The sequence below is a fragment of the Haplochromis burtoni genome, unplaced genomic scaffold (genome assembly GCF_018398535.1).
Source record: "Haplochromis burtoni strain Fernald_Lab_line unplaced genomic scaffold, NCSU_Asbu1 Contig_145, whole genome shotgun sequence".
Taxonomy (NCBI): Eukaryota; Metazoa; Chordata; class Actinopteri; order Cichliformes; family Cichlidae; genus Haplochromis; species Haplochromis burtoni.
The window spans coordinates 170,497-198,001 of NW_024582506.1; the positions used below are offsets into that span (position 1 = coordinate 170,497).

Consider the following 27,505-nt stretch of genomic DNA (forward strand, 5'->3'; position numbering starts at 1 on the left):
GAGAGCTGGGGTGTATTACTGGAGCTGTAAAAGTAAATATGTATCTCGTGGTATTTTTGATTTTGATGTTGTTGTTTTTTAAAATATCTATTATAGCTCTTGTAACCACATAAATATTTTTCAGATATAAACAATACAAATAAGCCAAATATTTGATTTGAACAAAGTCACACATTTATGTTCAATATTGGGGCAAATAAATAGAATCACTTTATTTATTTTATTTATTTATTTATTTATTGTTTATTTATTTCACCTAATACAATGCTCATTGGCTAATATGATATAACACACACGTGTTTCTTGGGGTTTTTTGTATCTCATAAATTATAGCCCTTCACAAACACCTACTAACTAGTCAGAATGGTCATGGCGTTTTCCCACTTGTGCCTCCCATATTTTTGTACACAGTGCGGAGTTGTGTAACTAATGAAAACTGTATCACATGTCATACAGCGGGCCAAATTACAGTTAGTGAGCAACTCCAGCTTGTTTTCTATTTTGAAACGTTTGAGCCTAGTAAGTTGTGCAATACCACACCATAGCCAGCTAAAACACTCCCCGTTTACATCTGACTGTAGTGCAGATAACGCAGGTCAATTCAAACCTGGGAGGTTCCTAAATGCACCAGCTGAACTCTGAGACACGACTGACAAAATGACAATATTATAGATATCGTTCTGAGTTTTAATTAATCTTACAGTCAATGGAGAAACCAGGTAAGATGTTTAACTGGGTCGAGGAGTGGAACATCTCTTTTGCAGGCTGTGGATTCAGGAGCATTTACTACGTGGGAGCTTTGAGCTGTATCCTGGAGCGGGCTCCACAGCTGGTTCATGGTGCTTCTAAAATTTGTGGATCTTCCTCTGGGTGTCTCGTGGCTGCAGCTCTCACTGTTGGCATTCCCATTGGTGAGTCACATTTAATGTGCACTGCAGATTACAGTTTGTCCAGCTCTTCAACATTTTGTTTCTTAAAGAGAAATTAAAGAGGAATTCATAAATAAAATGTAACTCTTGGTATCATTCTCATACACAAAATTGACCAATAAAAATATGCAAGTTTATTTTATTTCTACATGCCTTGTTGAATATATGAAAACATTTTGTGTGACATAATTCATGTTTATTGCAATGCTTTGTATTTTTGTATGAAATTTTTGTCTTTTTTTCATTTGCACTTGAAGTACCCGTCCATTCATGAAGTTCAGGCATAACTCAAAACAAATGGTGTTGTATCTGACACTAGGCAGTATATTTCATAAGTTCCTGACACACAAACAGCTGATACAACAGTGAGAGCAAATTCCATAGGTCGCACAGAATTCAAGGTCAAGTGAGCGGACTGTAGGGAAAACAACTGCTGTGCAATAAAAAACAGACATGTGGATAATGCAATGATACATCATAATGTCACTGGTTCTCTACATTAGCCTGAACATTTGGTTCTGCTCCATTTTCCCCCTCAGAACAGTTGTGTGCTGATATTTTAACCACAGCGAAGGAGGCAAGAAAACACACCTTTGGAGTTTTCCACCCGACCTTCAGCCTGCTCCGGACAGTCAGGGACTCCCTGCTGGAAAAGCTTCCAGAAGATGCCCACCTCCGGGCTTCTGGAAGGCTCTGCGTGTCTCTCACCCGAATAGCTGATGGGAAAAATGTTTTGGTGTCCGAGTTTGCCAGCAGAGAGGAGCTCATTCAGGTTGATCAGATTGGTGACTTTACAGAAAAATTGTTGGGATCTTTTAGGCTTCTCTGTTCTAGTGATCTAACCTCTTTACCTTTGCAGGTTCTCATGTGCAGCTGTTTTTTCCCTGTTTACTGTGGTTTCATTCCACCTTCATACCATGGCATGGTCAGTAGAGCTTAACTTTTTTTTGTATGCTTTCTTTGCTTTTACTGGTCTTATTATTGAAATAAATGAGTAGAGATTTCTGTGCCATAGACCATAGAGAATGGGAAAGAAAAACCGCTTCAAAGCTACAGGAGCATTTTATTGCCAGATTTCAGAGGCAGGTAAATTTGGGAATCATAGAAGTGGAATGGGATATCATTCATATATCATATCAAATCCTTTCTCATCACGCCCTGTTGCAATTGAGCGAAGACAACCATCTCAGCAGTCTCAGCAAGTTTCATAACATAACCTTACTAATCGGTCGGTGATGTTATGGTGGGCATGGCCATCTTATACAGTCTATGGCTTTCTTGGCTAAAAGACGCAATATCTGGAGGCTTTGTTACAGCCAAAGCTTTTAATTTTTTTCTCTGCTCACACGTTAATTTTAAACTCATTCAAGGTTTACATAAGGTAAGTGGCATAGAGCACACAGGTAAAGAGGCAAGCAGACTGAAAATTATGATTGAGCATACAAACAGAGCACACAGCATACGTATGATCTTTATTTGAGAGTAGTAATCCACCTTTACTTTATAAATGCTATGGCTGCTTTGTATATGAGGACAGTTCGTGACATGTTTTTGTCACACTAGATCTACTTCGTCATCTCAGCTTGCCATCAATTTTGATCATTTTTCTTTCTTCTAAGCGCTACGTGGATGGAGCACTGAGCAACATGATGCCGTTGTCCGAGCAGAGAAACACCATCACCATGGCGCCGTTCTCAGGAGAGAGTGACATTTGCCCCAGAGAAGGGTCATACAATTTCTTTGAAGTCCACTACGGAAATGTCAGCATTCAGGCCAACACAGGGAATGTATATCGAGTCTGTACATCCTTCCTCCCCCCCAGACTTGAGGTGGGTTCATGTTCAGAGCTCACGACTTTAAAGCAGTAGAGTGTACAGTAATGTTTAACTGTTTTTTTTTTTTGTGAGGCAGAAGCTGGCTGAGATATGCCACAACGGCTACATGGATGCTCTTTGTTTCCTGAGAGAGAAAGGTGAGATTTTCCCACCTTCATTTTCTTTAGCATTTCTGGTTTACACCATAAAGTTACATTAAAACATGTTATCAACCAACTGTCTCAGATCTGCTTACAGCACAAAATATTCACAGCAGTGTAGTGGTAGGAGCCAAATCTCCTTGCTGTGAGCAGACGAAGGAAGTGGGTCGTGCAGAAGAGAGGATGATGAAGTGTCACAAGGAAAACCATCTGGACCACAGAGTCATTGAGAACCTCCCAGTGGCTATCAAGAAAGGTAAGGAGGTCAAATGAGACGAGCTGATCATCAGATATACAGAAGTTTTTCAAAAGAGTTATTGTAAGACTTTATTTTAATTGAAAAAAAAATGTCCTTGTAAGAGCGCTGGTTCAAATGGTAAAGAGGACACAGAAATGGAACAGGAAGAGTGTAATGATTTGGTATGAACATAAAACAATCATCTTTATGTTCGCCTTTCATGGCCATTGGTCCTGGATAAACCCCAGTGGAGGTGGTTGCATTGACTCACAAAACATCAGTTGTGGTGTACAAACCTAAACAAGGGGTCCTGAAAGCCTTTTCAAAGATTAACTTCTGACAGTTAATGACATTTAGTTAAATCGATTATATGTTAATGCTAACAAATTGAAAAAGTATTACATTAGGAGGGCATTACTTGCATCCACCATCTTGATACTGCTGTATTCTTCAAGGTAAGAAGATAGAGTAATCTAATGTAGCTCATATTTAAATAATCATAAAATATTTCTTTACAATATCCTCTCTGCTTTCAGTAAAATGGTAGGCTGTAACAGTCTTTCTGATCTATTCGGTGGATTTATATAGACTGCCAGGTCCACTGAGCAGCAGAATATGATGTAATCTTAAGATTTTAAACTAATGATTTAAATTTCCCATTTTATGTAAAATGTATTAAATTGAGGTTTGAATGAATGAACAGTGTCATTTATACCACACACTAGGTCTCTCACAGGTAGCATGACACATAATTTTATGTAATTTCCACCCTTTGTGTGTCTGTGTTAGTGCTATGTGAGGCATGCAGGGATAGTCATGACAGTAGCAGCTGGAGGCCGCATTACAGGGACTTCCTCACAATGAATTTGTTTACCCATCTACTTACCTTCCTCATCTTACCTGTTGAGCTGACCATCTTTTTTACCAAAAGGTAAAGTGTGAACTGTTTGATCTGAGAGTTCCCTAATATCCTATTCTCTACTGGGCTTTGGAATGAACTTGGGTTAACAACAGCAATTAGTACTTCAATTTCTTTCTTTTTTCTGTGTTTTACTGTGACAGCATGGTGTCATTCAGCTGTACAGCACTTTGCAGATTGTTACTGTGGTCTGCAGATTTCTACAGGCAGAAATGGAGTATTAGCAATGATAGCATCAACAGGTATGTGTACATAAAAATTCACAATTTTAAAAAAACTAATTTAACTTTAGGATTATTAAATCTCATTTTTGGCTTTCTTTACATATGCCGTGTCTTTGTAACTCCAACAAACTGTATCTGTTGCTAATATTATAAGGAGGTAACATTAATAAAAAGCTCATCCTTTGTGTGATTTTTAGTTTTTTTCCTCTTCATATTCTTCAGCGCATCTCAAGAGAATAACTGCATCTGCAGGTCATCTGGTTCAGACAGCAGGAATCAGAGAGGACGAGACATAAATACACAAACTCTGAAATCAAAGATGACCTCAAATTCTAAAATGAATCTCTGCTGGGACACCAATGGCAACATGGACCTTATGCCCCCAGTCTCAACTAGAACTGCATCTGGCCAGGTGATGTTAAACACACCAGGGAAGGGACGTGTAATCAACCATAAAGAAAGTGGAAAAAAGATTGATTAAAGGAAACCAACAAAGGAAAACAAACAAACAAAAAAACTTCAGCATTTGCTGAACTTGTTGACATCTTATCAACACCATGAGTCTAATTGTAATGTACAACAGGAAAATAAAAAGAAAGCCTTTTTCTTCGCAAAGATTGAACAATAGCTACCATGTGATATTGAAACAAAGGTAAAACAAAAGTATAGAAAAAGCATCATCAGTAAATTTTAATGGACAAATGAGTCATTCCGTGTGACCGATATAATCATAAACATAACATAATTCTACAATTCCTAAAGCAAAATAAAAATAAAATAAAACCCATTATATGTTTCGTAACACATTTAAAGGCTGGTGAGATGATGCCTCTGCAGGACCTCTGACATCGAGTCATCACTTTGCTTCTCATCAGTTCATAGCACCATGAATGTAACATTTTAATGCTAAACAAGTCCTCCCTGCAAACAGAGGATCACACAAGCTCACACTGATCAGTCAAGTTTATAAAATAAAATTTCTGGAACTTATCTGCTGTTTAAACAGCAGATGTGAAAGTTCTCATTTACTGCAGTGCAGTGCAGTACAGTACAGTACAGTAAAAAGGCAAAACAAAGGTTTAAATGATGTGTGACTGTCTTTGAAAAGACAGTCACACATCATTAGCCACTTTCAGACAAGTATTAATTTGTATTCATCTTACAGCATCTTATCAATGGGCACCCCTGGTCACTCTGTTCTAAAAGTCAGAAGGGCAATCTTATTGGGCCAAACCTAGTAATATTTACGAATCACTTTAAGAAACAGACAGTATAAAAACTGGTGCTGAAGCGCCTTAAACCAAAGGTCGGCATAATGATTCATGTGGTTGTCAAAAAAGCCTCTCTGGAATAATGGTATGTGTGAAAAAAGCTCTGAGGAACATTACCATCACTTATGCCAGGACAGAGCACCATCGATGTTGAACGCACTGTGTCTGAAAGAGGCTACTGTCAAGTCCCTGATTTCACATATTTAAAAAGACTGCAGTGAAGATGATCATGCTGTATATGTTTACAAGATCACAAAGAATTAAAAAGGTGCAGAAAATATATTCTGCAAATTTTCTAAAAAGTCCACTATATGTTTTTTTTTAATATTCCACTCAGACACTAATTAAAAAGGAATTTTAAAACCTGACAAAAAAAGAGGTAAGAGCTAAGTTTGCTCAAGTCTCTGTGTGTAGCACAGGCAAGCCCTTTTCCTCATATGCTACCATCTTTTGGTCCGCTGCCTATGTCTGGAATCTGATCTGCAAAGGACTGGGTCATCCACTGTCCGTCTGGGAGCTGGCCATCAGCTGTTTGTGATACAGTCGCCTCCTGCGCTCCTTCTGGGGGTGGAGAACACAGAAACAGAAGCATTTTTCTATGCATGTAAGATGTGAATGAATGATGTCTGTAGCAAAGTTCATGCTCATGGTTACTCCAGCCCCTGGCCAAGATTGTGCCATCACTTTAAGACAAATTACACATGTCCGTGCAATTACATAACGCTACATTTACATCTGAGTAACAGACGGACTTATAAAAACTGAAATTTATACAAACTACACAGATTTATGCAAATTATATAAACTCAAGTGTCTCAACAGGTGGAGAATACAACTACCTGAAACTAGGAACCATAAGCGCTGAGGACTGTAGATGAATGTTGGGTGCATCTGAGCTCGCCCTCAGGCTCACCCTATCTGAATGACTTACCTGTATTTTCAGCAGATGAAAACGTGCAGTGACCGTTGCTCTGGCTTTCAGCTTGGCTTCCTTCAGGTCCTCTCTCGACATATGCTCCGCCATAGGCATCTTCATAACCAGGGTCGTATTGTTCTTCCTTTATTGCCAGCCTCTTGGCATCCTCTGTTGATATAAAAGGGGAAGATTTAACAAAATGCTTTAAAAAATTAATAAAATGGACAGGATATTAAATTAATGACTTCACTAATTTTAGTGGCTTTGAGGCATTTCTACAATATTAAAAGTAGGGAAAGTATCTATGGTAAATAACAGCATAGTAGTTTTACTTTTTAAAAATTGAATTTTAATTAAAATTTCTAATTAAAGCCGCTGTAAAGGTACTTAGTGGTGAAATTCAGGTTAGACAGCCAAGTTGCACATTTTTTTAAAAGAAAAAACAAAACAAAACCCAAACACACATACGCATGCACACACCCACCCAGCCCTGGTCATGCTTACCCTTGGCCAGCTGAAGGTCAAACATGTAGTTGACCTCTTGGATCTCTGTGCTTCTTTGGACACCCTTCAGTTGGTCTCTGAGTTCTCTCAGTTTGATGTAGAAGTGGACTTTGTCCTGAGCACGAGGGAATTGGGCGCAACGAGCACTGGATGAAGGCATCAGAAACAAAGCCTGCAAAGAAGAAATAAACTCTTAAGTAAAGTCTTCAGAATGAAGTATCAGTTACTTTTAAGTATCACACTTGCAGTTCTTAATTTTTGTTGTCTATATTGATTTCCTTTGATATCAATATGTTGATCATATCACTTCTAACACAAAATATAAAGGCTTGCACATTCAATTTCGGGTCAGTTCCTATAATTACAAATTTAAGCCTTTATGAACAAAATACTAGAAAAATCCTACATTTTTGACATTTTATTCTTAATATTATTTTCACACTTTGAACATTGTCTATTAAATTTATTGAATAAATACAAATAACAGATGAAAATATTTCTTAAATATTCTTGAAGAACAGCATGTATCTGTATCATTTCCACCAATATCTGAAGAAACCTTTAAAAACCTGACTGAAAACTGAGTTCTCACCACGTCACAGTCGGGGATCTTGTGTGGCTGCAAACCAAATTCGAGTTTTTGTGGTTTTTTACCAAACAGTTCTCTGCAGAACATTTCATAGATGCCTGTGGACAAAAGAAGATAACTATTAGCTTAACTGACTTAAGCAAACTGTTTTATGGCAACTATTGCTCTTTGTTAGTAGGTGGGCTTACATTTTCCATTGAACACAGCAATAAGCGGCTTGTATTTTTTCAGCTTCTCCACAAGAATTTTGCCTCCTTCACGCAACTCTTTACTGGTGAGATGAGATGAAATGAAAGAAAAAGGTTTATGAAACCTATAAAATATTTCTTTTCTAATATGATGACTGAAATCTTTTACAGTCATATACCTTGTAAGATCTTTGCTCCCTGGTGTTGCCCTGGCCACCATGTTGGTGAAGCCCATTTTATACTTAACAGGTAGGACGGTGTCATGCATGTGGTTGAGCTGCTCATCAGTAAATCCAGACAGAAACAAACACTTCCCTGAAATCAAAAAGTGACCAGGTGATTCAGCACCAAAGGCTAATAAATACGGACACTTTATTGAACCTGTGTACCCAGAAGAACTCCATACAGGAAGAGAATTTACAAACTTCACAGAAAAAGGACCAGGACATGCTTTATTCTGTAAGGTAAAAATCTGCACCACTGTGTCAGCAAATCAATAACCTTTCTGAAGCCTAAGATCCATTTTTTATGTTACCACAAGACAACTCAAAATAATTACAGTATCATAACTTACAGAAATGATTTCCAGGACCTGGAAACCATCTTCCAATGAAAGCTGCCATCAGACCTGGATTGATACCAATCTGAAAGCAAACTGGTGAGGTTAGCCAAGCTTATGTTCACATTATGGTCTAGCAGTGAACTAGACATAATATATAATTATCCAACTAAAAAGTGAATCTTACAATGACATAGTCTAGGTTGTAGTCCAGCAGGTCTGGTAGAGTCTTTTTCATGACCTCCTCCTCTGACATGCCCTTGAAGCGGTCTACTTTCCTCTTTACCTTCTTGAAAGTTTCATCAATCTTCTCCTGTTTCCCATCAGCCTGAGCTGCCTTTTTGGGCTTTGGACCTGGTTTTGCTTTAGGTGCATTTGGGTCTTTTGGTGGCTTTCGTGCCTTTGGGACTTTTGGTGGTGTGGGTGCCCCTGGTTCCTTGGGTTGAGCTGGTCTGCCTCTCTTTTTAGCTGGAGCTACAAGAATTGAGAAAACAAAAATAAAAAAAGATAAGAGACCATGATGTAAGTACTGTTGGAAGTCATTTGCTCTTGTGTGGTGTTAAACTGCAGTTTTGGCAGACTATTTCTATATATCATGATGCCCTAATATACAGCAAATAAATTCTATTAAAAAAAACACCATATATAATGGTAAGACTGTCACACTAAACTAACATTAGATCCTAAACTGAGGATAAAGTGCAACAAGGGGAAAAGGTTTATAACGCGCAGTAGATTTTTCTTTGTGAACAGGCTGCGGTCAGCTGCCCTAGCAAAGCTTCCTCCTTCCTCCAACTTATCAATACATACTTTACACAACTGAGTTACTGACTACACAATATTCATGCTTTGGTTAATAAACTTACTTCCCTTGTCACTGTCTATGAGCAAAAGGAACTCTGAGCGACTGTAGGAAGGAGGAAGCCTTTAAAGCTGAGCACATCATGCTTAGGTGTAGCTCCAGCCAATTTACCTGCTCCTGCTGAACATCATGCAGCAGAAAACAAAACATAAAGGCCTAGTGCCCAGATAGGCAATTTAACTCATAATGTTTTGATGACCCCTATCAAACTAAATTACAGATTAACTGAAGGAATATCATTCCAGCCCATTTTAAACCCTGATCCTAACTTATAACTAGGTGTTAACACAATAAATATATCAAAGTACGTTTTGTCAAGTTGGTAGGTTCCAGCTGATCCATCACGGGTTCCGGATTAACCATGTTTGCCATAACTGGCTCTCCAGCTTGATGCTCTGTATAGTGAAACTGATGTTCAGGAATGACGTCTGAATATTGAGCCTGGAGAGCTTGAAACTGCTGGGCAGACCGAACCCTGAGGTGGAGGAAATTTAGAAAAACAAAACAAAAGCACAAAATGGGTAAGTATTTTTACAACAATCAAGTTGGCTGTGTGAGATGCACTGTGGAGTTAAAACAGATGTTAGCTGGATTACATAAACTATGTGCTTTTTGTTTAGGTCTTTTTGTATTTAGCTGAGTGGTGATAAAAGAGCAAACACATTGATTTTAATCATCTAATTACTAGAGATGGCACGATACCACTTTTTTATGTCCGATACCGATATCATAAATTTGGATATCTGCCGATACCGATATGAATCCGATATAGTGTTTTTTAATCAATAAAACTGTTTTTTTAATATCTTGCTGCATTTTGTATAAGTTCATACTCAAGTTTAAATAAACAACAACACTAAAGCTATTCTGTTATACCTGTATGTAAAAAATACACTGCACCCAAAATATTTCATAGTTCAGCAATACTGATCAATCTAATAAACTTAAACCTGCACCATCCTCCCTATTCTGGTATTTTAAAGAGTACTTAGCAGAAATATTAAGCAACCTAACTAATAGGGTTGCAAACTCCCAGCAAAAAAAAATAGGGAACCACCCCCACCCTCCACCTCATGATGCTTAATCGACGTAATCAACTTTAATTTGATGCAGTGTGAAAAAAAATGCACAGAAATAAATTATTTTTCAAGAATAATTAAATAGATTCAACATCTTTCTTCAACAGAATTGCAGACTGCACAGATGGTATCTTCCCAAAGGAAAAAGTACTATAGCTTACTAGGGTATATTAGACTTAACAGTTACTATATACAGTAATGGACTTCTATACATTTTACATCAGATTAAAACTTTGGGTGTAAGATTCAGATAATTATTTATTAAAAGCTAGACATTTTAAATGAGAATAAGAAAGAAAAGTATGTCTTTGTGCCCCCTTTTCCCTGTTAATGCCCTATCGGCCCCCCTGGCTAAACTTTGCTAGATCCGCCCCTGCACAGTTACCAGCCGTCAGCTACGTAGAAAAAGATCCTGGTGTAGAAAGTAATATTAAATAAATTCTAACAACAGCTATCAAGCTTAAACGTGCTGCTGTTGTTCAGCCGCTGGTTTCCTCTTTCTGGCTGCAAAGTGGGCCAAAAACAAACAAGAGAGACGGACTCGCGACAGAAAAGCCGATCAGCTGATCATTAATCAGTTTCAGATTGAAGTAGCAGCAGAGAGGCGAGGGGGAGAAGAGGCAGTCGCTCCATATATCGGTTGTTAAGCTTAACGTGGGAATGCTTTACAAACATTCAGAGATGAACTTACACACTTGCTTTACTTCTCTCTGGGATAACTTCATCGGAGATGAAATGCTGGTTTGGTAGCGAGGCTACAAATACACACAGCCGCTCTATCACGTGATGCATACTGCTCCGACGTGCTACGGTTATGAGCCGAGTTACACCGTGTCGCAAGTTTTGTGAGGAGCTTTTTTTGATATTTAATGGATCGGATTACATTTTTTATTTCCGATCCAGTAATTTACGTCCGTATCTGACCGATACCGATACGTAATATCGGATTGGTCCATTTCTACTAATTACAAAATCCCACATGTTTAATTTCAAGCATTTCTGACAGTAGTGCAACTTCATAAACTATTTAGTATAGGACAAACAGATTCAATCTAATCAAAACTAAACAAAAACATCAACAGCCTTAGTGGTTCTGCTATAAAGCAGGTTTACTGTGAATTAAATTACTTCTAAATATAGTAGGTAGAGCAGAAAAACTGGCACCTGACTCTATACTCTTTTCAAAACATTTAATATATGTCCGATTCAACTGAACTTTATGGTTTTGCTTGAACTCCCCCCCCCTCAAACAACCCCCCCCCCCAAAAAACCCTCTTGATTCTTTGCCTGAAGAAAAGCAACAGCTTGAATATTAAAAAATCCTGTAAATGAACTGAAATGATTTTGACATCTCTGTGTTAGCAAATCAAACACAACCACATTTTTCCCCCAATTGTGTTCCACGTATCAGATCACATCATAAGAACACTGAGCTCTGATTAAAGAAAATATACACCTTTATAACAATTGTTCATGATCCCAAATGGCATATTATTAAAATAATGATGTAAAAAACAAAACAAAATGTCAAACGGGCAACTATATGCACATGCTTTCATTTCATAGTATCACACTTTGCCAGTTAGAGGGCTGCTAACATAATCTGGGTCCAGTCTGGCCACACTGTGGTGAGGAGGAAGACTCACCACTGTTGAAGGTACTCCGGAGATACAACAGGCAGTGATCCATTCAGCTTTTCTTCCATCTTTTGGGTGGTTTGACTTTATTAAATAAATCAATACGGATGTTGAAGAAACACAGCTAGGTGATGTACATGTGGTTTAACATATAAGAGTTTGGCAGTACATGAAATTGAACGCATGTGACAGCATACTTTAGTCAGGCTGTGGAGTTGTACAAGACATAAACCAAAACACAAACAAAAGATAACTTAAATGGCCGTGATACATTAAAGTAAAGTCAAATTACTAATAGCCGAATAGATTTAGTATTTATAACAGTGGATATTTTAAATAGAGCATACAGTATACACCTGCTAAAATGTTTACCCTTTTCTTCCATGGCTATGCTAACTAACAAGCTAACATGAATTAAAACGGTTATACATTTCCTGTTTTAAAACAGGTTTAGAATACGGTGCAATGAGGTAAAAGTTCGCGTTTGTGGCTATCAATTCAGATAATGATGACTATTTGTGGTAATATAAATGCTAAGATTTAATGCTATTCAGTAGCCGTGCCACAAGTACAGCTAATGTTAGCCAACGGCTAGCCGGGCAGTTAACTTAGCATGGATGAATGGCTTCGCTTCCACTAAGACTTCTCCCCATGAAATTGTAAACAATTTCTTAATATTATTACACGTAAAACATACCTGTTGAGGGCACTGATGAAACACTTCTTTTAAGGTAAGATGGTTATTATTTTTCCATATATTCACACACTTCTATTCATAACATTTGAGGTGGAACAGATGCAACAAAGACATGACAATCCTGCTACTCAACTTTGACACCGGAACATCTTAAGGGTAAGATGTAGGGATGAATAGGAAAACTGTTCGTTATTGTAATAGGGAAAAATAGCCCTATTGAATATTTTTGCACTATAAAATATTTTTTGATATTTTATTTTTATAAGCATATCGGAGAATAGTGTTTTTAATGCAAATTTGACGGTATAAATCGTTAGAAATGAAAACGACACGCCCCTATTTTCGGATTGGTATGAGCTGCTCGGTTTAAACTCCGTGAGGTTGCTGTCTATTGGTTGACATCAGTCCCTAATTTTGCAATTAGGTGCAGCATTTCTGTATTTAAATATTTTATTTACAACTAACAGTCCCACAGCTATGACAAAACAAGGAAAAATAAGAGGACAGTTTCATTGTTTTTACAGAATTAATTAGAAATGATAAGATGATTCATAACAATAAAGTAGTAACAGCTCAGCTACCACTATTGCAGCATCTTATTACATCTTACAGGTTTAAAGACTACATTGACATACATTTCTTGTTTATTATTAGTTAGTAATTATCTCCATTATTAAATTCATGCTGGATGCAAGAGTTATGCAAAAATCAGTAAATCTAGCCTGCTAAGACCTTGTTTTTAGGAGACTTGTATGCAAATTAACAGCGACTATCCCGCTTTTCAAAATGAGATTCATTATTCCCTTTAGAAGCCTAAACATTTTCACACTCAAGTGTTTTTAAAGACCAGTGCAAAATAAAAATGCAAAATTCTCACAAAATCATGAATCAGGTATTTTGATGCAAGTATTTCATTCAAGGCTTTCAATAAGCATGAGAGAAACTCTAAATAATGAAATGCTCCTGTTCTCATCAAGCTTTGAAAATATGTGTTTTAACTCAAAAATAAGCATTATTCAGTCTTTATGAATGCTTGACTGTGTTTCTTTTCCTATAGGTTATAACACATTTATAGCTTCTCATGATAACTCAAACAATCAGAGAATAGAAACACGCCAGCATTAATTTACAGATTTAATAACTCTGCACTTACACATTAGAAATTCCAGAGTATACAGTCAATAAATCAAAAAAATACAAGTCTATGAAAATACAAAATAAGTCACTGAAAACATGTTTAATAAAAATTCAATAAATAGTATTTAAAAAACAATAACACCAAAAACATGCACATGTGTGAGTGCTGTGGGGGCTTTTCTGTTTTGTGCGTGACACTATGATGTCTGGGGAACAGAGGTCTTCTTCTCTCACAGTGTTACTTCTCATCCTTGGTGAGGCTACTAGGTCAGCTGGTATTTGGTATCTGTTGAGCAAATGTCCCGAGGTGTTACACATCATTATAAGCTGATGAGCATATAATGTGGATGGGCCTTTATGTGTGGGGTTTACATGTTTTCGCCATGCTCGCATTGGGTTCTCTTATGGTACTCCAGCTTCCTTTCACAGTCCAAACACAGACAAGGGTTAGGTTGAAAGAAAACTCTTATTTGGCCCTAGGTGGGAATTTGAGCATGACAGTTTGTCTGTCTCTAGCCCTGTGATTTACTGGCGACCTGTCCGAGGTGTACCCCGCCTTTTTCGCTGTGACTGGGATAGACTCCAGCCCCCTTCCAACCCTAAATTGGATAAGCAGAAAAAAAAACAAAACAACAACCAATGGATGGATGGACACGTAAGCTACTTTTGATAGAATAAACACACAAATTAAACAATCTCAAGTTGTCAAGTTTCATGTGTTTTATGTCATTTGCTCCAAACTGTTTAATCCAGTGGTTCTCAAGCTGTGGGGCAGACCCCACTGATGGAGCACAGAGCTACTGCAGGTGGGATGTGGTTCCAGAGTAAAACCGTGAAGGGAAACTACACTGTATGAGTATTATTCTCTTTAGGTAAAAGAAACAAACAAAAGTTCACTAATGCTAATGTGCCAACCTTTATTTTACTAAAATTCACACTTGGATTTTTTTTTTCTTTTTCTGAAAGGAAGTGCCAGAAGAAGTACATAAAAATCTCCTTAGATTTTTATATAAAAGTTGTTTAGTTGTCCCATTTCATCAACTTCCGACTACATGATAACTACACTACCTGAGTGCTCCAGTAGGCAGGCTTGTTTTTTCTCCTCCCCTGAATCTCTTTTATTTCGAGGAGTTGTTGCTGTGCCTGGTTTCTTCATGCAGTGCACTACAGCTTTCATACTCTGGATCCAGCTGCTCCTCTTTGATTGCAATCCTTTTAGCATCCTCTGCAGAACAAAAACATCAGCAGGGAGTTAATGATTTATTTAAGACAAATAAATCTGTGAAAATTGAAAAGACGCACATCTTTTTAAGCAGGTCCCTTTCTGAATTTAACTGAGATAAACGGAATAGCAATCGAATGCCTCATGTTTCAGCTGTACTGTGCAGCTGTGATATTTACCTTTAGCTAGCTGCAGGTCAAAAGAGTACTCTGTCTCTTCCACCTCACGGCTCGGTGCCAGGCCTTTCATCTGGTCTCTCAGTTCCTTCAGCTTGATGTAAAAATGCACCTTATCTTGTGCACGAGGAAACTGAGCACAGCGGGGGCTCGATGACGGCATCAAGTAGCACACCTGAAAAGAACGTCAAATGCTATGAAGACTGTTGTTTGTATAGCTGAGCAGATTTATGTTGAAATCATTTCCTGTTTCCACCTACCGTTTCAGTTTCGGGAATTTTGTACGGCTGTAGTCCAAACTCAAGGTTCTTGGCCTTCACACCAAAGGTTTCTTTGCAGAAGATTTCATAAATACCTGTGAAATTTACACAAAAATACCTTCAAAAAATAAAATCAATCAGCTAGTGCTAGTATCAAAACACTTCAACAAAAATGGAAAAAAGAAAATTGTTTGCATCATTTTACCTTTTCCATTAAACGCTGCTATTAATGGCTTGTATTTTTGTAGCTTCTCAAGTAACTGTCGGCCTCCTTCACGGATCTCCTTACTAGGACCAAAAAAAAAAAGAGGACAAATTTTATTTTAAGTTACAAACTGTCTGTTTTGCATTTAGTTGTAGTCGCTTTAGTTAACTTTACCTGGAGAGATCCTTGCTGCCAGGTGTGGTCCTTTCTACCATATTGGTAAAGCCGATGCTGTATTTCTCTGGCAGGCTCTGGTCATGCATGTAGTTAAGTTGCTGGTCAGTTAGACCCGACAGAAACAGACATTTCCCTGGACAGAAAAGAGGAGCTGAGTATAAAATCAACCAAGTGGCCGTCTAGCACAACACTGGACTCAAACCAGCTTTTTTCCTCCTGATTAATCATGTTTTCCCAGTTGTTGAAGCTCTAAATTTACAGAACTGTTATCAGCAGACATTGCTACTTTTTTTGTTTTTGTTTGTTTGTTTTTTATACCATATGATCATAGCTGATCAACACTACTTTGTAAGGCAATTAAGCCTGCAGAACAAGCATGGAGCTACTTCAGGTGAGATGCTGTTCCAGAGTAAAATATATTTATTTTAAAGCAATGATCCATGTTGATATTTTACATCCTGAAGTTGAAATAAGCAACAGAAAATTTTATAGCTAATATTTCTAAGTAACTACATCTAAAAATGTCTTGATGCATGCTCAATCATCCAGGTAAGTAAACCGACAAAAGTTGATTCTGTTCATCTGGACGTAGCGTTTTCAAGTGCATCCCAGTCACGGAAGCGTTGGATGTAGTCTGTAAGAGATTACAGGATGCCCCCAACCTCAGCAACAAAACCACTCTCGGCATCGACCAAGTGTGTTTGCTTTTGGAACTTTGTCTTAATTCCACCTATTTTACATACAAGGGTCAGTTCTGGCAGAAACATGGGTGTGCCATGGGCTCCCCAGTTTCACCCATCGTGGCCAATTTGTACATGCTATCCTACCCTGGAACACCACCAAGTCATTGGTTCAGATATGTGGATGACACCTGGGTGAAAATCAAATCTCAGGATGTACCACAATTCATGGATCACATTAATTCAGTGGACCAACACATCAAATTCACCAGGGAGGATATGAAAAGTGGCAATTTTCTTCTTAGACTGTGAGACTGCATTTCGTTGCCTTGTACTTGTGACGTGTGCAATGAGAATAAAGTTGAATTCTATTCTATTCTATTTCCATCAGTAATGGGGGACATCTAAAAGCTGATGTGTACTGTAAACCTATGCACAAGGATCAGTATTTAAGGTTTGACTCTCATCATCCACTGGAGCATAAACTGGGTGTCATCAGGACACTACAACACAGAGCGAACACCATCCCCACAGACACAGCGGCCAGGGAAGCAGAAGAACATCACATCAAGAAGGCCCTGAGTAAATGTGGTTATCCCAGCTGGACATTTGTCAAAGCTGAGAAGGCACCTAAAAAAAAAAAGCTCCAGCCGATCTAGGAGAGAAGGACAACTGCTGCCTAAGCAAAAACCTGTAGTGATCTCGTACGTGTCAGGAGTATCGGAACAGCTGAGACGCATTTTTTCTAAACACCATGTCTCTGTGGCTTTTAACCCCAAAACACGCTGTGCCAAAAATTGGTCCCCCCCAAGGATCGGGTCCCCCGACACAAACAGAGTAACATAGTGTACACTGTTAAGTGCCAGGAGGATTGCCAGGATTTATACATCAGGGAAACCAAACAACCTCTGGCGAAGCGGATGGCACAACACAGAAGAGCTAACTCGTCAGGCCAGGACTCTGCAGTCTATTTACACCTACAGGCCAGTGGACACTCTTTCAATGATGAGGATGCACACATCCTGAACAGGGAGGAACGCTGGTTTGAGCGCGGAGTCAAGGAGGCCATTTACGTGAAAAGGGAAAGACCATCTCTGAATCGAGGAGGGGGCCTAAGGGTACATCTTTCGCCAATTTACAATGCTGTGATTGCAGACATTCCCCAACTCTCTGTGAATGGTACTCATGACCATTGATCACTGGTCTTTGATCACTGAGCTTTGATCAATGGTTGTTGATCAGTGGTCATGAGAATTTGCATATTAACGATCAAGGAACCAACCTCCCAGCCCATTGTTCATTCAGTGGTGCTAGTTTCAGTCATTATGCAAATGTACTTTTTATAAGATTGTTGAAACCTGCAGTCAGCTGAGACTGAAGAAGTCCCCTAGATGGGTGCTAAAACGTCTCTTTCACTGAAAACGCAACATCCAGATGAACGTCCAGAATCAACTTTTGGGGATACATCTAAAAACTTCAAGGACACTCCCTTATTCTGAAAAAATCTACCTAGCAAATCCTAATAATCTATGGGGGATACATCAGAAATAGTGTTGCATAAATGTTTTGCTGACTCTTTAAACATCAATATTCACCTTTGAAAAGCTCTTTAAAATCTGATGTATTCTGTTGCCTGCATTCAAACCTGACAAGTTACAACATTCAGCTGCATTTCATCATCATATTGGCATCTTGGCCACCTTTAAGGTCTCTTAGAACAAGCCTTAGCTATAAAACAATAGTGACAATGCGCCCAGAGTGGGTCAAACAGGGTAGAACTGAAAATGAACACTGGCTCATATTTATTATAGTCGGTAATGAAACTGAATTTAAACGTACAGAAATGGTTCCCTGGGTTTGGGTAATGATGTCCTTTGTAAGCTGACAATAGGCCTGGATTAATTCCAATCTGAGGAGAGACACAAAATAATTAAAGACCTAAAGACTGCAAGTTGGCCATGTCACAAACCTAAATCACAATTAGAACAAAAAACAAAAACACAGAACAAAACTGGAAATACAAAATAACTCACTATCAAAATGTCGAGATTGTAGGTAATCACATCTGGCAGTGTTTTAGCCATAACTTCAGCCACTGACATGCCGTTGAAGCGGTTGAGAGCCCTCTTGGCTTTTTTGGCAGCCTCAACCTCGTCGTCCTCCTCACGTGTCTCACCATCCTCCGCTTGCTGTTTCGGAGGTCGACCTCTCTTCTTCTTCACTGGTGTCACGTCTAAGAAAGTAGAGGAATTTATTGAGTACTGAATCAAAAACAAACAAATAAAAAAAAGACAATTAAAATACAGGCGATAGGATCTCAGAGAACGTATATTGAACAACCTATTGAGGAATTTTGATTTGTATGTTATGATGTCTTTTGTCTGGTTCATATGCAGCTCATTCCTTTAAACTGTAGTTAAATGTCTCCAAATTATTCTATGGGAAACAGAAGGCAAAAGTAGTTTTTTGTACAAATGGCAGCACACATATTTAAAATACATCAGATCTGAAACTTCTTGGGAAGAACTACTGTGATTGTAGCATCTTCCATTACCTTTAGGTGGACCTGAAGGCTGGTGCTGAATACTTGGCCCGTGCTGCTGTGTATGCTGTGTGTGTTGAGCATGCTGTATGTGTTGTGTATGTTGATGCCGTGGGTGGTGCAGGAGTGCAAGATCTGGGTGCTGCTGGTGCTCTCTGATGTTCTGCTGAGACACCTGCTCCGGGTAATGATTTGGGGCTGGAAGGTAGTTCGTGTAAAAAGGTTCCTGATAAAAATTTGGATCCCGGTGAACAGATAGCTCGGCCATGACAGGCTCATCCACGGGACCTTCAGTGTAATGGTCCATGCTGGGATAGGGTGCCACATGCTGTACCTCAGGGTACTGCTGGCTGGACTGGTACCTAGTAGAGATGAGGGCGTGAAGAAGTTAAGCAAAAAAAGAAAAGAAAAAAAAAAAGGACATGAAACAGGATCCAGGTACATCAGGAAAATGTGGTGTGTGTGGAGAAGTGGGTGAATAAAACTTAAACACAGGACACAATACTTGCAAAAACACATGCGCTGACATCCACTAGTTCATATTTTCTGCATTTCATTTACTGTTTTTTTTTATGTAAAACAGGCACCCCAATTATTGTTCATTGCTTTTATCTAGTTTACTGATCATTTCTGATGATGCAACCTACACAACTAACATTTTTGCACCTCTAATTGTGTATTTTTACAATAATCACAAGATTGACCAGAATGGAATGAAGATACTTTTGCAGAATATGACGATACAAAGACAAACAGAGGCCAAATATGTAAACTATTCATTTTAACCTTGCGTGAACTGACGTGACTCTCTACAGGTGACAAAGTTTACAAGTGCAGTTAAAAAAAGGCCTGTAGCAAACAAAGGTGTAATAAATGCTGGATAATGCGCTGGTATGTTAAAAATGTAAGAAAAAATATTTTAAATTAGTCAGACAAACATAACAGAATATATCAAGATATTCAGATTGTACAAGTATTGTTTTTCTTTTGCATGCCTAAATTTAAATCCAGAGTATTTCTGTTTCATATTATTCCTACATAATTACCCCTACTTCCCTTTAATCAAGAATCATGGATTACGGTAGTCAATTATCCTTCACAATTACACTTATCAGTTGCTACAATCCTAAATATAAAGTATACAAATGTGTAGGCTATGATGTCGAGTGTCAAATGACATTTATTTTCCTCCATCATGCATGAAAATGAAAACGAGTCGAGGAGATAACATGACAAGTTTCCCCAGACCTCCTGCCACCTCCAACACCAACTCACCACTGCTGAAAATAATCCGAGGGAACCGTCAGTGAAGTAAACTGGTTTTCTTCCATCTTAACTGTTGACTTATTTGAATACATTAACATTTATTCTGCTGCCAAACTCATGGATAAACATGAGAAATGTAAGCGGTAAAGCGCACACAGTAGCTTGTTGGCACAAAGGCAGATGCTACAGGAAGGTTTAGCTAACAGCAAACTGACGAGATTTCGAAGTTCTACAGTTGTTTTAAAAACGCAATTTAATATTAACAAACATAAATGTAAATGGGTAAAGTAACATACCTGTCATACATTTCTTTAGCTTTCAAATAAGGAAATAGGGACTGGGAGTCTTCCCAAAACAAAGACCATTTAAACGCTCAACATTTCGATTTGATCCGGTTGGCTGAAATGCTTACCGCCGCCTTGTGGTCACTGTGCGTACTGCAGGGATCGGATTTCGACGAGTATTTTAAATGCATCGGTGACGTCATATAATCGATAGAAAACTAAGAAGAACATTGCAGATCATTTAGAACTGTATTCGTGAAATCTGACACATAACACTTATTATAGAGCCTTGTACTAAAACTTTGCGAGATAACGCAAGCTACCGCTAAGCGGCGACAGACGGCACTTATCGCCGTGTATCAATACGAGTTTATGGTGTAGAAGAGTACTGCAACCGAAGATGGTTTATTTCCGGAAAGCTCATTACTTCTCCATAAAATCAGAGGCGGATTTATCGTACAATTGAGAGGAAATAAGAGTCCACGGAAAAAAAGACAGAGTGAGGACTCTCTATCAAAGAATTTCCAGTAGTTAGATAAACGTCACGATCTGCTTCTGGTCCTCAATGACAGACACTTGACTTTAAGCTAGTAAGAATGAGCTTTAGACTGTGGACATTTACTTATTTGTGACGGGAACAATTAAGTTAAGGTTTTAAAGTGTAGTTCTGTGTTAACAGTCTCCGTGTTTGGATGTTTTTAAACAGCGTGTTTTATGGCTAATCAGTAGCATCATGTGAATGGATAGCGGCTGTGGATGTGTGAATTATTCATATACAGTGCATCTGTACAATATGTGCAGTCTGCCATACATTTGTAATATGAAAAGGGATACTTTAGCTACATGGTAGTACTTTGACAGTGCTGCATGCACAGCGTCCCGGCGTTGTATTGAGTTTTTAAACATCTTCAACTAAATGGCAGTGGTGCTAATTTTAGTAGACAGCTATAGTTTTATTTAAGAAGAAAAGGGGATGCTTATATTTTTAGCACCAGATTGAAAAGGAGAGCTGAAAATGTATTGTTTATCTATACTAATTTCTATCTCTTCATATATTGTGTGCTGTTTTTGACCAGTGTTTTGAACCTGGTCACTTATCTTTTCCTCCAGGTTGAGTCAGATCAGTCTGTGAAGATGCCAGCTGGGGTGTCTTGGGCTCGGTACATCCGGATGTTAGGAGCCAGTGTTTTGGCCATGTTTGCAGGAGCACAGGCTGTCCATCAATACTACCTGCCTGATCTGGTGAGGGACAAAATTAAGCCTTAGGTATCAACAAAAGTAAACAAAGGCCAAAACTGGAAGCTTCTATTTGCCAAATCGACCCAGGATTGTACTATACTGTCTAGTATGGGAAAACATTGTCAAACATTGGCCTGGTCGAACAAAGACTTCAGTCTATCCCATGCAGAGACCTTCATCAAGGATGCCAAGATTTAGGTTTTCTGGTCACCAGAAAAGTGAAGCCAAAATTCAGGGAGTTGTTTTCTTTGGTCCTGAAATCCCTGAACTGGTGCATGACGATGAGTTCAAAAAGAAAGTGAGTAAGCAGCATGGGAAGCATTTGTGCAGGCTAACAGAGTTTTTTACATTCTCATCTCTCCTTTTTATCTGGAAATCTTGATGATGTCAGCAATGAACACGGGAAATGATTTTGTAGAAATATCAAAGTAAAAGAAAACCAATAGCAGCGAAAATTTAATCTGAGCATAAACTGCTTGTTCTTGCAGAGAGAGACGGGTGTGCGGTCCAAGCGTATAAGCAAGTGCCTTAAACCTTTTTGGAGCACACAGACTTCTTTTTATTTGGAATTTAATTAAAAGAAATTAACAGAAATAATCTTTAAAACAATTTTGGTGGTACATTCTTTAAATTCCAGATGTTTTATTATTATATTACACTGATATTGAAAAGTTTCAGAATGTCAGTGACGTGTATCTCAGAAATCTGATCAGTAAGCTTATATCGGATCGATAAAGAGCTGACGTTGTGAAGTTATAAGTAGCAAACAAAAAATATTTTTTGTAGAGCAGTGTTATGACCAGTTTTACAGCCTCCTTACTGACAAAGACATTACCATTGGCCCACCATACTATATGAAAGTACATCTTTATTGTTTCCTTTGATTTCAGACTGCAGTCTTTCTTTGTATTGATGTTGCCTTAATGTGGGAAAAAAACATAATGTTGAAATAGCACTTATTTTTAAATACATCTCAGTATGCTCATCTACAGTGGTTTATTAAATGTGAATATTTTTAAAATGTATTTATATGTTCTAAATGAAAAAAAAATCACATCAAAAATGGCATCACTGCCAACCCAGACACCTCAAGCTGCTGTCACTGTTTCTCAGCTGGAAGTATGTTGATGTCCGATTCTTTGGTTAGAGTTGACATATTATGCAGGGAAATTGTGGTTGGAATTTGTGAGCAGTTTATTCACAGATGCATCCAACCAATGAGCTTTCACCTGTCAGGCTGAGTTAAACGTGCTTGCTGTTCTCTTTCAGAGTATACCAGACGTCCCACCAAAGCCTGGTGAGCTTCGAACGGAGCTGCAGGGCTACAAAGTCAGAGAAGAAGCCTTAAAGAAGGTTAAATCTGAACAAGATACCGGCTGATGTGGATCTACATCCTCTGTGTGACAGACACTGAAAGAAGCAGATAGCACTAGCCCCACTATGTCATGTGTGGGATGTCTGCACATAAATATCTTCTGTGTTTTCTTCTAATGGGACAAACAGGAGAAGAATAAAGTACCATATCATTGGTTATCAGGGATCTTAAGGATCTTATCCGGATTATCTCCCCCCCGGCTGTTATTGCATTTCTTCTTCCTTCTTGAATGTGTTTGCATTGTTAAAGTGCAAAATACTCTGAGGTTTTAATCATGAAAACATATAGCGGGAGTTGGAGTCATGAAAGAGTTTATGGCCTCCACCATGGAGATAAAAATGTTTTCAATAAAAAAAAAAACATCAAACAAGAATTTTGGCAGCACTTTGTGGTACATGAGAGTGATTTAAACTGAAATGCATACAATTTCCTTTTTTGGAACAAAAAAATTTAATAGATATTCTTTTGGGCGGGGGAGTTGTTCCACTCATTGGATGACAGCATGAGACTTATGATTTTTAATGTTGACTGTAATTGGTTAGGGAGGGAGATATGAAGTGTTCTTAGTATAGTGTGGCATGCAATGCATTCATTTGATCACATTTTTTGTTGTATTCAAGCTTGAAGTGCTTTTCATCAAAATAGCTTTTGACAGTCCTTTTTTTTAAGATCACAAGTCTAAACTCCTACATGTTGGCAGGCGTAAAGTTTAAGTTAAGGTTAAATAACAATGGAAATAATGCCTTTCAATTGATAAGTGCCACAGAGAAGTAGAGTGTCAAATTATTTTTTACAAAGGAGTACATAAGTAAAGTAATAAGACCCCAACACTGATTGTTTGAGGGAGCTCCTATCTATCAATACAAACTGACATTATAACTGAGAGGGTTACACATAAGCCAAGATGGTGTTATAATTTCCAGAGGAGAAAGGTTTTTTTAAAAACTTTAATTTGGGCCTAGCTTTTACACATTTATTAATCATGTTCAGTTGATAGTTATATAAATGCTGTTTAAATGGCTTTACCATGCAAGTATTGTAGATAATGCTTCAGGCAGCATATTTGATGGGAAGACTGGCTTCCGATCAAATATTATTGCCCTGCTTCTCTTCTGACCAGTTCATAAGCAAGTAAGGTTTATTTATGTAGCACTTTCCAAGAACAAACTTCACAATAAAGTACTTTACAAAGTGGTAAAAACCTGGTGGTCACAACAAAAGCCCAGTCACCAGTACTTGTATTGCTCAGCACTGTTGGATAAGAATATGGCTAAGACAGAAGGAATGTAACTTAGTACGTTTACTCAAGTACTTTACTGAAAAACAGTACTTTATTTACGTATTTCTGTGTTGTGCTACTTTCTGCTTCTGCTCCGCTATATGGATGCAGATGTCGTGCTTTGTACTCCATGCCGTACGTTTTTAAACTGTAGGTTCGATAGTTTATAGACAGATCATTTCTTCCCTGTTCATGGTTTCGGTGTGCCAACCCAGTGAAAACATCCTGGACACAGCCCTGACCCCGACCTGCGTATCATAGCAACAGGTTCAAACAAAAGGGGAAAAGATGGCGGCGCGGAGGGAGGAAGACGCAGCTGTTTATCTGGAGAAACACAAACTCATCGAGCTTATGGACAACCTGACTAGCATGCTCTTCTTTTACAGACCCGGTTAGAGCTTATTTGGTCTTTTCTTATACAGACACTGCATCCGGTTGTGCTAAAAACAAAAAGCTACTGCAAAAGCTGGAAAGTTAGCTCATATGTGCTTACTGGGAAACTAAAGGACTAAAACACCTGTTTGTTTACCCAGAACAGTTTTTGAGCAGGGGATTATAATGAACTGAAATCCAGCTGTAAAATATTGCAGACATAGCCTTTGTTGCACTACAGACTTATTTTGTGCTAGATAAAATATTAATTGGTTAACTGCTCTTTCTCTTGAGAGAAATGTCTGTTTTGTGTTACTCTAACATGGTACTAACATTTTGCTTTTAATTTTCATCACCATATGTCCACCATGATTGTTTTATTTTACATTGTTTCTTGTGTATTTTTTCAGAGAAACCCAGGGAGTTTCTTATTGAAAAACTGGAGCAGCTAAAGCTGTCTCAACAGAGTGGTGTGATTGGGCCAAATCTGTTCGATGACTCTAACCTGGATGTAGTCTTTAGGATTATGGACCCTGATAATAAACAATACATCTCTTTTGTCCAGTACAAACAAGGTGAGTGCTGAACTACAGGGACAGGAAGAGACACCTTAAATACTTGGGATGGAGCTGAATGAGACGTAAAATGAAGGAATCAACAATGAAGCACTGTTGCTTTATAACCTAAAGACACTGGGTTCAAATCTAGTCTGGGGCCTTTCTGTGACGAGTTTGAACGTCCTCCCCTTATTGTTTCTCTTCACAGACCTCAAAATTATGTAGCAAATGTATTCATTCTTTATATAGCAAAATGTTATTGTAATAATAATAACCATTCATCCCCACAGCTTTGACAATGATGGGCATAAAAGACATCAATGAATGTCCCGATGGTGTAAATGAAGATCGGATATCCCATGAGACGTTCAAAACAGAAGCGTAAGTAGAGCTTAGCAGTGGTACAAACACAGTGTTTACCAGAATTTTAATACTCAGCGTTTTGCGAGGGCGATTGTTAACTTATTTTTCTGTTACAGGACACAAGGTCTGGAGAGGTGCTCAGCAACTTATGTACAGCTGTGAAGTGTTGAAGCTACTGCCCAGCCCAGCTTTGAACTGTTTAGTTTGAAATGTTAAAATGTGTATCTTTATCTACCAATAAATTCAAACCAAAAAAGGCACAGCATTAATGGTTTGTCTTTGCCTTTGTTTGTAGTCAATACAGCCTGTTGAAATGACCTCTGTCTGTCATTATCCACATCTATGTTCATGTTTAACATTATATTCACGATCGTTAGTACTTCTGCTAGCACTAGAACCGCAGTAAAACAGTTTTTGTGGAATAACGACTGTATTTATTGCAGTTTGACTGCTTTCCCTTTATCCGTCGTGGTTGTCTTGAACGCGCACTGGTAGAAGGCGTGGTCAGGAAGTGACATGTCCGCGTCCTTATACGGAGGACCCTCGCCTTTCTCCGGTGACTTGTAGGTTAAATTAGTTTATCTTTTTCGTCTCAAAGTTTCGTCAGTTTTTGCTGGGACAGCGCCCTGCGGAGCTCAGCATGGGTACCGTCCATGCCAGGGTAAGCAAAACTCCGCTAAACGTGCGAGCTGGGACTTTGACCTCCGTGTCTGTGTTTAAGTGAGTTATCTGACAGAGCGGCTGCTGGAGTGAGAGGCCCTCTGCACTGTAATTCAACAAGATACAAACAAGGCTCAGGCATTCAGCTCACTGTACAGAGACTGGATTCATTCAGGCCACAAGTTGTAGTTTTTTATTAACCACGGTAAAATGCTAAGAAGCTATTCCAACTGTGTGTTTTAGACTCATAGCATGCTAGTGGTGTCTTTCCTTTTGCTGCAGTTTGAAAGGCTTTGGTGTGCTTAATGAACTTAAGTGAGGGTTGTTTTTCCCCCCCCACTGCTGTACTTATTATGTTTATGTATTTATCTAGTACAGGGCTGCGGGTATGGGTTTATTAATAAATGGGTCATATGTGAATAGGATAACGAGTGTCTCACATGTTTTATCGACGATACCATATCTTTAAAACTGAGCCAGATAGATGCAGTTTACTGACTTGCTTTAATAAGTAATAACAACAACAAAACTGTAAAAAAATTTTTACAGTTTTGGTTGTAAGTAGTTTAAATATTTGTTTTGATTTTTTTCATCTGAATTTTGGAAATGATGGAGAACGTTTTTTTAATTTAAAAATTAAAAAAAAAAGTAAATTATTGTAATTCCCGTTATGAAACCTTAACCTTTTAGAAGTATTTCCACAGACCTGACCTCAATGTCCCCAACAGTATATAGAGCCCCAAGCCTGAATCACCCTGTAAAAATAAAATAGATTCTATGCACATATTCACATATATGCACAATTAATTTCAAAGTCATTTTTGTTTGTTCAGTAAAACACTCTGTGAAGTAATTATATATCCAATTATCCAATATATCCATTTTACTATGTCCTGCAGAGCCTAGACCCTCTGCCCATGCATGGGCCAGAGTTAGGAGTTCAAGCTGACGACATTGATGCTCCGGAGATGGACCAAGAGCCGAAACAAGAAGTTCTTGAAAATAAAGATGTAAGGTTTATTCTGTGCCAGATTGTAAATGGGACGTACTCTGATTACCACTGTCACATTGCAATACCCATCTTTACACTATAATTACACTCTGCTTGATAACTCTTAAAAAAG

General features: G+C 38.3%; 5 protein-coding genes across 11 annotated transcripts in view; 3 read left to right on the plus strand and 2 right to left on the minus strand.

The window, feature by feature from the left end:
• The first annotated feature begins 555 nt into the window (after positions 1-555).
• On the plus strand, positions 556-4,856 carry LOC102314279 (patatin-like phospholipase domain-containing protein 2). Its single transcript, XM_005931630.2, has 9 exons — positions 556-911; positions 1,469-1,701; positions 1,789-1,854; positions 2,549-2,758; positions 2,841-2,901; positions 2,990-3,160; positions 3,932-4,073; positions 4,205-4,303; positions 4,508-4,856. The coding sequence occupies exons 1-9, from the start codon at positions 707-709 to the stop codon at positions 4,764-4,766; spliced, it is 1,446 nt and encodes a 481-aa protein (XP_005931692.1). The 5' UTR covers positions 556-706; the 3' UTR covers positions 4,767-4,856.
• A 93-nt stretch (positions 4,857-4,949) lies between these two features.
• Positions 4,950-12,754, minus strand: LOC102313784 (G/T mismatch-specific thymine DNA glycosylase). Of its 2 annotated transcripts, XM_005931628.3 has the most exons (11): positions 12,588-12,754; positions 11,900-11,974; positions 9,483-9,649; positions 8,500-8,786; positions 8,328-8,397; positions 7,933-8,068; positions 7,754-7,836; positions 7,569-7,663; positions 6,977-7,148; positions 6,488-6,640; positions 4,950-6,117 (listed from the first exon to the last, which is right to left on the minus strand). In XM_005931628.3, exons 2-11 carry the CDS (start codon positions 11,956-11,958, stop codon positions 5,990-5,992), a joined length of 1,350 nt encoding a protein of 449 aa, XP_005931690.1. In that variant the 5' UTR covers positions 11,959-11,974; positions 12,588-12,754; the 3' UTR covers positions 4,950-5,989. The 2 variants fall into 2 exon arrangements, with proteins under 2 accessions (XP_005931690.1, XP_005931691.1); XM_005931629.3 differs by lacking the exon at positions 11,900-11,974 and having other exon boundaries at positions 12,588-12,736.
• Positions 12,755-13,914: 1,160 nt separating this feature from the next.
• On the minus strand, positions 13,915-20,680 carry LOC102289213 (G/T mismatch-specific thymine DNA glycosylase). Of its 4 annotated transcripts, none has more exons than XR_001336656.2 (10): positions 20,262-20,542; positions 18,999-19,348; positions 18,478-18,677; positions 18,284-18,353; positions 15,762-15,897; positions 15,588-15,670; positions 15,383-15,477; positions 15,126-15,297; positions 14,793-14,949; positions 13,915-14,323 (listed from the first exon to the last, which is right to left on the minus strand). XR_001336656.2 is itself a non-coding variant. In XM_014336573.2 (10 exons), exons 2-10 carry the CDS (start codon positions 20,315-20,317, stop codon positions 14,843-14,845), a joined length of 1,269 nt encoding a protein of 422 aa, XP_014192059.1. In that variant the 5' UTR covers positions 20,318-20,329; positions 20,549-20,680; the 3' UTR covers positions 14,330-14,842. The 4 variants fall into 4 exon arrangements, 3 of the variants coding, with proteins under 3 accessions (XP_014192059.1, XP_042080566.1, XP_042080565.1); XM_014336573.2 differs by lacking the exon at positions 13,915-14,323 and adding an exon at positions 20,549-20,680 and having other exon boundaries at positions 14,330-14,949; positions 20,262-20,329; XM_042224632.1 differs by lacking the exons at positions 13,915-14,323; positions 20,262-20,542 and adding an exon at positions 20,549-20,680 and having other exon boundaries at positions 14,330-14,949.
• A 361-nt stretch (positions 20,681-21,041) lies between these two features.
• si:dkey-42p14.3 (EF-hand calcium-binding domain-containing protein 10) lies at positions 21,042-25,986 on the plus strand. Of its 3 annotated transcripts, XM_042224633.1 has the most exons (6): positions 21,042-21,126; positions 21,647-21,778; positions 23,045-24,820; positions 25,212-25,376; positions 25,649-25,739; positions 25,838-25,986. In XM_042224633.1, exons 3-6 carry the CDS (start codon positions 24,718-24,720, stop codon positions 25,881-25,883), a joined length of 405 nt encoding a protein of 134 aa, XP_042080567.1. In that variant the 5' UTR covers positions 21,042-21,126; positions 21,647-21,778; positions 23,045-24,717; the 3' UTR covers positions 25,884-25,986. The 3 variants fall into 3 exon arrangements, with proteins under 3 accessions (XP_042080567.1, XP_042080568.1, XP_005931693.1); XM_042224634.1 differs by lacking the exon at positions 21,647-21,778 and having other exon boundaries at positions 21,061-21,126; XM_005931631.3 differs by lacking the exons at positions 21,042-21,126; positions 21,647-21,778 and adding an exon at positions 21,785-22,073.
• Positions 25,987-26,154: 168 nt separating this feature from the next.
• LOC102312434 (sorting and assembly machinery component 50 homolog A) overlaps positions 26,155-27,505 on the plus strand; it is a gene marked incomplete in the record, with an annotated part of 12,282 nt that continues 10,931 nt past the window's right edge. Inside the window, 2 exon segments of the mRNA XM_014336572.2 lie at positions 26,155-26,382; positions 27,281-27,391. Coding sequence (XP_014192058.1) covers positions 26,362-26,382; positions 27,281-27,391 — 132 coding nt within the window.